At 45.5% G+C, this 10127-nt stretch overlaps 1 protein-coding gene across 2 annotated transcripts in view; it reads right to left on the bottom strand.

The window, feature by feature from the left end:
• Nucleotides 1–10127, bottom strand: part of CRYBG3 (crystallin beta-gamma domain containing 3) — a 102009-nt gene that overhangs the window by 1765 nt on the left and 90117 nt on the right. For both annotated transcript variants that reach the window (XM_025417277.3, XM_049105407.1), the window contains exons 18-21: nucleotides 8679–8818; nucleotides 5940–6063; nucleotides 1539–1697; nucleotides 548–707 (exon numbers count right to left, since the gene is read on the bottom strand). In XM_025417277.3, the coding sequence (XP_025273062.3) occupies nucleotides 548–707; nucleotides 1539–1697; nucleotides 5940–6063; nucleotides 8679–8818 (583 nt within the window). The remainder of the gene's footprint in view (nucleotides 1–547; nucleotides 708–1538; nucleotides 1698–5939; nucleotides 6064–8678; nucleotides 8819–10127) is intronic.

Genomic DNA, 10127 nt, shown 5'->3' with positions numbered 1-10127 from the left:
GACCCAGGGGGGGTTGACTGCAAAAGCAGTGTGCACCTGCAAAGCGACGCTGAGAAGCACAGTGCTTGGGAGAGCGTGGGCAGGATGTCGGGTGCTGTTTGCGCACTGACCACGGACCATGGCTGTGACTAAGCCAATGAAAGCAACAGCCCGGACCTTGCTCAATTCAAAACAAGCTCGAACAATATCTGCCACAAAGTTTGTGAGGGCTCTTAAAGGACTACAACAGTTAATAGCAAAAAGAAGTTTCTTAGAAATGGGACACTTCATGGCTGATAAAGCTTTACATTTAGAATTGTCCTACAAGTTTATGTAGCAAATGAGAATTTTACAACTGTACCGATAAACAAAAACCTTCTCAGTGTCCTGAGGCCTTCCCTCCTTGATCCGAGTAGCTAATTGTTTTGTTCATTAAAAGAGTAAGTAGAAATGACTTAATATTTCTTTTATAAATCAGGATTTCTTTTACCCAGGAGGAGGAGGGAGAGGTTTGAAATTTAAAAGTCTATCTAGGGACACAAAGCGCTGGGTTTCTTCGGAGGCCCACCTTTAACATCGAGGACCAGCTGATCACTGAGATAGGAGCTGATGGTTCCGTTTCTGTTCAGCCTCCACTTCTGCTGGAACTGTCCGTGTTCCGTCCACAGAGCCACTTTGGCTCCCGGGGTGTCCCGGCCACCAATCACGTCCAGGCAAGTGTCACTGGCCTAAAGGTCAGGAAGCAAATTGGCAGTTCTGTGTCAGCTGCACTCAAGGGAATGGAGGCCCTCTTCTTAACATGATTCTGGTCTAGGAAAGGAAGACTACACAGCACGCCTGTCACTTCAGCTGTTTAAGTTGTCTTTATGGCTGAGGGGAGGAGATGGCCAGACACAGACCTACCCAAGGAGAGGCACGTCTGTTAAAAGGACACCTGCATCTGACCACAGAAGGTCAATGGAAGGTTTGCTGAGTTACAGCTGAATGTTAAGTCTCCGTTAGCATAAATGTATCAGATGGGGCTTGGTTTTCTTTGTTTTCAAGTAGGCTCCACACCCAAGGGGGCTTGAACTTACCATCCTGAGATCAAGACCGGAGCTGAAATCAGGAGTCAGACACTTAACCAATTGAACACCCAGGTGCCCCGAAAGTGAAAGTTTCAAGATGTTTAGAATCAGACACAGCTGATTGCACCTGGGCCACAGGGTAAGGAATGTGTCACAACAGCATGATGTCTAATTGGATCCAGGGAGTGGTCTCTGGTCTTATTACTTTTTTTATTTTTATTTTTTTTTGGTCTCTGGTCTTAGAACTTTGGATGTCCATGAGCTCAGTGTTTACTTCCAAACAGAAAACTGAACTTTCTACATGATAAAATCCTGAGTCCATTTCAGTTAAAAGCTTTAGTAATATGCATGGCAGTATTTATATAATCATGCAACATACTGTTTTTAGGGTGTTGCATTATTTTCTGGTGCCATTTGATCTGGCAAGATTCTGGTTTCCAAAAGAAGAAAAAAAGTCCAAAAGGTGGGGCACAGTGTCAGTGGGGCGCTTACCTTGGATTTAAAGAGTCCCCGACAGTAGTGCCAGATCTGAGTAGTCTTCCCGCTGTAGGGAGAAATGCACACCGATGTGGCTCGTGTGTCAGCAACATTGCCAGTGACCGTCAGATACTCGTCCTGGGCCCGGTTCTTGATTCTGATGTACACTGCGGGCTGGGACAGCCGAGAAACAGCCATTTAGGAAAAGGGACTTATGCATCTGGAAATCAAGCTTTCCAAAGGAAATTGAGCTTTCCAAAGAGGCAGGCTCGGAGGCAAAGGGGACGGGACGTAGCTTATGCAGGCACCTTCGCTTTCCTCCCTTTAGCCAGAATGTGTGAATTACTATTTTTCTACAGACAGACCTGAGATCACCAAACACAAACGTTACATTGTACAATAATCTCTGTTGTGCTTTTCTGAAAAACGCCCTTTTGTGAGGGTGAACGGTAACTTTCCTCCACAGGAATGCCACGTGGCATGGGGCAGTTGAAGCATTCCTGACTTGCTGAGTTTTTGTTCAGGAACCACGTGTCCTCGCTGTGCTGGGGGAAGACGGGGAAGAGCAGGAGGGCAGGACGCTGCTGACCCACAGACGCTCACAACTCAGCAAACTGCAGAAACCAGACACGCTGAGCTATGGTTATGTGGCCAGTGCCCACGATGGGAGGTCTCGGAGGACCCAGGTAAGCTGAGCGCCTGCGCAGCTGTGGTAGCGTCTGTTTACATTCAACCCCGTGGATCTTTACACTTCTTCCAGGGAAGAGGCCATGTATGTCTAATCACTGCATAGGCATTCCAAAATTGGGTAACAAAGAACTTTATCCCCTGGCCCTGGAATACATACATGAAGTTTTCAAATAAAATATTAAATCTAGGACTTGCCTCTAAGGGGAACAGTATTTACTGAGAGCTCAGTGTCTGTCACAGGCCGTGTGCTCATGCTTGCTGGGTCACGGTGTTATCTGTCCAGGTTAATAACCGGAGGAGCCCTCTAAGAAGGTACAATGGTGACCTGAAGTTTACAAAGTTAACACAGATGTGGAGAAGCCAGGCTGGCCTGCACCAGAACTGTCCTTCTTAACCAGGATGCTCTAGGGTTTGCTGACATGTACCAGTCACCCTCGGACACAGGGAGTGAGAGCCCAACTGCAGCAGTGAAAGTGTGAAGTCAGCTGATGAAAGGACACCGTACATGATGGAAACTCCCCAGAAACCATTCTTTCAGCCGTAGGCCTCCAGTCTTCATGAAATAAAATACAGGACATCCAGCATCCCCACCTGGGGCCCTATGTTGGCACTGACCAAGCTATTTACTACGGAAGCCCTTGCACTCTGAGAAACCGAAGTGCCAGGTAAATGCAACAACGTATTTTGGTGCTGCCATGTGTGGCCTTTCTAAGGAAATAAACATTGTGAGAACTTAAATAAGCAAATAGGACACGTGCTTATCTGATAATTTAAAGCAGGTAAAAAAGACCTCTACTAGGCAAAATGTCTGAAAGGCTTCAAAGCGCTACTTCCACGTTCATAATGTCTGACTGACAATAAGTGTATGTAATTCTAGAAGTCTCCCGCTGCAAGTATTAATTTGAGGCTTCAGTACATCTTTATTAGTTTCCTTATCTTGTACGTAGAAGAAAACAGGCGTGACCTTCACAGAGGACAGAATTCCAATTATGTTATTAGGACCAAACATCACAGTTTTAATCAATTAACTCAAGTGAAGTACTAATTACCCTTATTACACACTTGTAGTCTGACTCTTCTGTAATTATACTTTAAAATACTGATATGCATTTATAAGTGCCTTGGTGACTCCCTAATTCCCAAACTCAAAGAGGATGGCATTTTAATTACTGCATTTCCAAGCAAGAACGTGAACTACAGCAGTACCAGCAGCCTTATTGAAAAGGAGAGGACCCATAGTACCGTTTGAGAAACCCAGAACCTTTCAAAAACTGAGGAAAATACTCCCAGCATCCAGCTTAGCTTCTGAAGTTCCTAATGACGAGGATTAAGCATTATTATATGATTGGTAAAAGCTACCTTGCTTTTCCCCATGGCTTTTCGGTGCAATTCCCCATCTTCCCACATGACGGGAGTGAGGCCTTGGCAAGAGGTGAAGGTCATGAAATCCTGCAGCACAAACTGCCAGGAAAGCCTGCTGAGGTTGAGTATCCCTCAGAAGAGCATCTCTGATCTCTAAAGGGACACTACGAATAATGAACTTTCAAAATAAATGTGTTACCACAGTAAGAGAAGCCAGATGTGCCAGACTCTATTTTCTTATTAAGTCCTTGGAGTAATAATACGGAGAGATAAGCAGTGTGATCACTGTCGCCCCCGGAGGTCAAGTGGCTCACCCCAAGTCACACTGCTTCCCAGAGGCAGAACTAGGATCTGAACCAACAGAACCAAAGAGAATGGGCGTGGTGTGCAAGTGTGTGGGAGAGGGAGTAGGAAAGCACTTTGCAGGCTGGGCTTTGCCACAGCCCCACTTGAGAGGGAGGGAGGGAGGGAGGGAGGGAGGGGCAGCAGGACCACGGAGGTTAATGCTTTATTGGCTACTGTTTGGCACTTCATATGTCCACTGTGGACATCAGAGCCTCAGCACCTGTATCCCCTGTGCTACCCTCAGCTCAGTGCCTGGTGCTCTGTACATGTTGATCTTATTTTGGAGGAAAGTAGGGTGTTATTTGCTCAACACAAATTTTAGAAAATAAATCTGGGTTCAAATCTTGGTTCTGACACTTGGATGGATGACTCTCGCCAATTGGCTTTACCTCTCAACCCTTGTTTTCCCGCCTGGAAAACGGAGTAACAACTCCTACCGTAGGGCTGTTGCTGAAATCAAGTGAGAAGTGTTTATTTCTGTGCACCACACAGCTCGACGTGGGGTTCTCACCTTCTGTGAGACGGTCTACCACTCAGTACGTGTCCATACTTCCTTCCTGCAAACCGGGAGTAGCCTGTGGCTTTTTGATGGTTATACACTGTTTTGCATTTTATGGTACTGTTTTGAGTCCAACTTATTTTACCCAACAAACATATAAGCTCTGATAAAGCAGAGATCAGGTCTATCCCTTAAATCTTCCACAATTCTTTTTTTTTTTTTTTAAAGATTTTATTTATTTATTTATTCATGAGAGAGACAGAGAGGCAGAGACAGAGACAGAGGGAGAAGCAGGCTCCCTGAAGGGAGCCCGATGTGGGACTTGATCCTAGGATCCCGGGATCACGGGCAGACGCTCAACCACTGAGCCACCCAGGGGCCCAAATCTTCCACAATTCTTAGCACAATGTCAAACATCTATTCATCCATTTACACATTCATTTCTCCACTAGATAAACAGTGTCTGAATTTTTACAGTGCGCCAGACGTTGTGCCTGGTGTGCTGTAGAGCAGGGGTAGAGCAAGAAGCAAAATTTGCACAGCCCCTGCCCTCTGCCCTCCACGACTGCACGGTTATAAACCGCATGCAGTGTCTTGTAGGAAAAGTTTTAATTTAGACTGGGAGAAAGGGTTAAAGAGGCATCATGGAAGACCGGACACTTAAATTTAGGGGGATGAGTGGAATTAGCCAGGCAAAGAATGAGGGAAGAAACTGCCAGAGTACAGTCTGTGTTAGGGGCTCAAGTAGGAAAGCACTTTGCACGCTGGGCTGTGCCACAGCCCCATTTGAGTGAGAAGGAGAACCGTGAGAGAAGAGGCTGCAGGCCTCCAGGGGCCCGCACGGGGGCCACATCACACAGGCACATCGATGAAACCAGAGCCTACTCCCAAGGATACAGGGAGCTTCTCAAGGAGACTGACAAGCAGGATGTGTGTCATGAATACCACAGTCTATCCTGAGTTTTATGTAAGTAGAAAAAAAAAAAATCCAAATACTTAGAAAGTACAACTAGGGCAGACTCAGAGTACATTGTTTTCTCTGCTTCCCACAGACCTTATGACACTCATTTTTCCATTAAAAGTCAGTAAGGGGGAACCCTGGGTGGCACAGTGGTTTAGCACCTGCCTTTGGCCCAGGGCGCGATCCTGGAGACCCAGGATCGAATCCCACGTCGGGCTCCCGGTGCATGGAGCCTGCTTCTCTCTCTGCCTGTGTCTCTGCCTCTCTCTCTCTCTCTCTGTGTGACTATCATAAATAAATAAAAAAATTAAAAAAAAAAAAAAAGTCAGTAAGGTCAAGAAGACCCCGGACTCCAAAGCTAAAATCCACACTGACCTTACATACAACTTAATGAGCTGATGAACATCTCTAAGATTCTTTGTCCTAATCTGATCCCCCTGTAATATGCACGTCAAACTAAATGGTCAGTGTTTCAGATGCTATGGTTCATGACATTTCTACTAGAAAATCAAGCTACTTTGGATCTTCTAGGTTTCCCCCCCACCCCCTGCCTCCTTACCTGCTTCATAGGACGGAGGGAACCAATTGTTTTCCAGCCACTGAATGCTGTCCAATTTGGGATCTCATTAGGCTCGAGTAAGATTTGTCTTCCTAAGAAATTGGATCCTTCATAAGCTATCCACCTATATAAGAACAGGAAAAAAGAGTACTTAAAAATAAGAAAACAGAATCTTATAAAAAAAATACCTTCTTTTATGCTAGGCTCGTTCCTTAAAACTTTTAGGCTTATAGATTCTTTTTAAGGAAAGAAAAGTATAATTTTATTTTTTAACAGAAAAGGCAGGAAAGACTAGGTGAAAGCCCATGGCACTGGGGCTTGGATTTGCAATCCAGTGAGGATTCTGGTTTCTAAGCTGGTAAAACAAGGTTCCTGCCAGATCTAAAATTCTGTGTTTCTTTGATAATATTGTCTTTTTCATAACAATTGAGCATATATAATGTCTCACTATTTCCAGTTACACAACACTAGTTTCCTCGCCCACTCCTAGGCTCATCCTCACATGCGCTTCAGAGCCTCTCTAGGGGGCTCCAGTGACCTCTCAGACACACCTCCTTCTAGAATTTCTCTAAGGCCACCAAGGACAGCTTCAAATTATCCTCAGAAATTCCCTGTCTTGCCTCAAGGCCCAACCTCTTTTGCAAATCCTTTCAATACCCTCTGGCCAAGGTAAAGCATGTGGAAGCCTGCAGGGCTTAGAGGGGAGTCCTAAGACCTCTGAGTGGCCCACAGTCACATCCATCCCTTCACTGACACTAGCTGCTCTCACTCCAAATGGCATGGTGAAGAGTTGTGACAGTGATACGATGGCCAACAAACTGAAATTGCCATCTGGTCCTTCACAGAAAAAGTTTGCTGAGCCCTGCTTTAAGTGGTTATCATGCTGAATAGCGAAGGGGGACTAGGCTGGGATTGCCAAGACCATCTGAAATGATCAGGACTCCAGGTCACCACAAACAGTGCTTTCAGAAAGTTAGGTGGGGAAGACGACAAGGCGACAATGCCTGGGTCAGACAGGGCACCCTGCTCCTCACAATCAACATGATCAATGGCAGCAGAGATGATCTTCCCTCCAACCCCTCCTGCCTACACAAATCTAAGCCACCAGGTTGGTGCAGAGTCAGGACAGCATGACCATGGAGATGCTTCTCTACCGCTCAGTTGTGCTGACTTTTTAAATCAGCAGGGAAATAGCAGTATAAAATCTAGGCGAGACTTTAATACACCACACCTCTCTATATATTAATTTCAATGAATTCCACAGTTGAAAAGCCTTAAAGCTCAACCCTCATTAGAATCACAAATCAGAGATACCAGATAATACGGGGATTAAACAAAACAAAACTAGTCACTGAAGGGAGCTGCCTGTGCATGAAGGCATATTCTGAGCCATCTGAAGCCTAGGAATATCTTTAGACAGCCTTCCCTATTCCTTACTCTGTGTTCCAGTTCTCTTACAGAGAATCCAGAACAGGAAGAGAAGGTGGATTAAGGTCAAGAGAAGAAAGAATGTTAATGTAAAACAGTACCAGTTTCCTACAAAAGACTAAAATAAATCTGGTAAGAAATTTTAACAAAGCGAGTCAATAATTATCAGTTCCACAAAGAAATGTAAAGAAACTAGTAAAAAAAAAAAAAATGCCGTGAAGGTTCTGTATCACAGGGACACAGAATTCAATTCTAACAGACTTAGGTGGTACATAATACTGGTATATAGTATGGGGATTAGTATGCTTCGAGTAATTTATGTTTAAGAAGCACCAAAGTCAAATGTGTTGAAGAAAAAAAATTAAATTGCTATACATGTGAATAATTCAAAAGCCATGTATTATCATAGTTGACTTAATTTTCAAATCAATTTATATTCTTGGCTTTCTCTTATCTCCAGATATTTATACAAGCAGAGTTGATTATCACACGATTTAAAAGTCCTAAGAAATAAAAACAATCATATTTATGTGAATCATTGAGGGCTGTGCATGCTCTTTTAGTTGAGTTTTGGTACCAAAACAGCAACAGGCAGGAGAAGGGGCAGGCGTACGTGCCCGTGCTCCAGAAACGTCCTGCCAGGCAGATCTCCCAGGAAGTCTTCGCATCTTAACCTCAGGGCCCCTCCCGGGCAAGGCTTGGTACCATTTTTGTTCTAAATAAATATGCAAGTTCCTACCTAACTTGTGTATCCATAACTTCTCATATCGTAAAGTAGTCTCCCCAACTGTGTAACGCAGGCCCACGTACTGCGGACCCACTCTGCCAACCTCAGTGAACGGCAACAGTGGTGGGGGGCCAGGACAGCCCAGATGCCCGGCATGGAAAGTGCCCTGGAACAAGGAGCTCTACTGCCAAGAGGACATCAAATCTAAACAAAACACAGCACTATCCGTCTTACAGTCAGTTTTCTGCAGCTGGCCAGTGTCAACCACAGCGGCTGGTTTCATTAGACAGCTCCCGATCAGGAACTGGGCGCGCCTGGTTATGGCCACCTGGTCACCTCCTCAGGGACACGTGCTCTACATGCATGGCAGCCCTTTCCTCCCAACCCGCCGCACACGAGAATATACTGGCCTGGTCCAAGGTTCTGGTCTTAAACAGGAGCTACCATTATTACAGTGAGAGAGTAAAGGAGTAATAGTATCTCTGATCACACAACAGCAGCAGCAGTGGGGAAATAAAAACCAACCATGCAACTGTCTCCTACAGCAGCGACTGAAGCCGGCCAAGCCCCCAGCCCATACTTACAGTCCACTCTTCACCCACACGGACTGGGTGTAGAAGTGCAGGTCCTTGTTCAGAACGGAGTTCACGGCCTCCTCTAGGTGCAGCTCTCTGCCCTCACAGTGTTCCAGGGCAAAGAGGCTGATGGAGGGTTCTTCAAAAACCTAAGAGCATAGAAAAGCGAAAGCATCACCCTATGCGGTGACCATCCTTCAGTGACCTCCTGCTCAGAATGCCGGCTGCTCTGGACCCCCTGTATTCTTGAACGCACGGTGTTTACCACTCTACCCTCTAGCAACGGTATAATCAAAACCACCCCAGTGATGTTACATCCTATGCGTGACTTTTGTTCACTTTTTTTTTTTTTTGTAAATTAGAATCGAAGTTTCAGAATCGCAATCAATCTCATCATGGAAACGGACATTTGGTTCCAATCCAGGTCTGGTTGTGCTGTGATACGGACATGAGGGTCCTGCCAATGCTTTCGGCTGCTAACAATAAACGTGGGAGGGAATGGCTCCCTTACTTCCCCAGAAAGCCATAGGGGAAGTCACGGAGAACTTGACACTCGATGGCTCTAGGCTCTTAGAAACATTCCTAGGAGGAAGAAAACGGCCTTTTTAATTAAACAGCAACAAAAAGCCAGAATGCACAGGGACAGGAGTGGTGGTGATCTCTACATTAGAATTCTTCAACTCCTTGCATTAAGAGAAGAACAGAATCGATTTTGTCCTTTTTAATGCCTTGGTATACGCAAGACACCATGCTAGAAGACACTTCAGGGATGGGAAGACAAAGCAAGGTGCCAACCTGATGTTCACGGCATTAATAACTAAATTAGGAGAATTGCACAGATGCTGAAATACATTTCCGGGGGAGAAAAGGGTATGATAAGGCAAACAAATGGATTGACTATATACAGAAAAAGATGTGGCTGGGGGCATGGTGGTATAATTCATTATATATAAGGAAGCTTGAAGGCAAGATGTGCCCAGAAACTAAGAATTTCTATTTAGGAATGAACATTTTAATGCTGAGGTAGACACACAGGATAGTCCACCAAACATGGGACTGTGTGACCTGGGGCCCAGGGAACAAATCCAGAGTCAGCGGAGTAAGTGTGGGAACTCCCAGCATCTGCAACACGAGCCAGTCAAGGTGGGGAAATGGAGGACAGGTGTGCAGGGGCCAGAAGGCTACCAGGAGACGGGAGCCCAAGGGGAAAACACTACAGAAGGAAAAGGGAAAGGAAAGGATAAGAAAGAGTTGTCTGCAGTATCAAATACTGGCTCCATGCTAAGGAAGAGGGTGGCCGGGCCAAGGCTGCTGCCGTCTGGCCGCCAGGAGGCTGCTGGAAGCCTGGAAGAAAACTCTCTGGGTGGCAGGGAGGAGAAGAGGGTGTGAGGACTGAGGAATGAATGACGAAAAATTGTAGACTGGGTTCCTGGGCCATTTTCCAGAGAATTTTGGTGA

This window comes from Canis lupus, chromosome 33 (genome assembly GCF_003254725.2).
Source record: "Canis lupus dingo isolate Sandy chromosome 33, ASM325472v2, whole genome shotgun sequence".
Classification (NCBI taxonomy): domain Eukaryota; kingdom Metazoa; phylum Chordata; class Mammalia; order Carnivora; family Canidae; genus Canis; species Canis lupus.
Note: the sequence above shows the minus strand (reverse complement) of the source record. Positions and strands in the feature narration are given on the sequence as shown.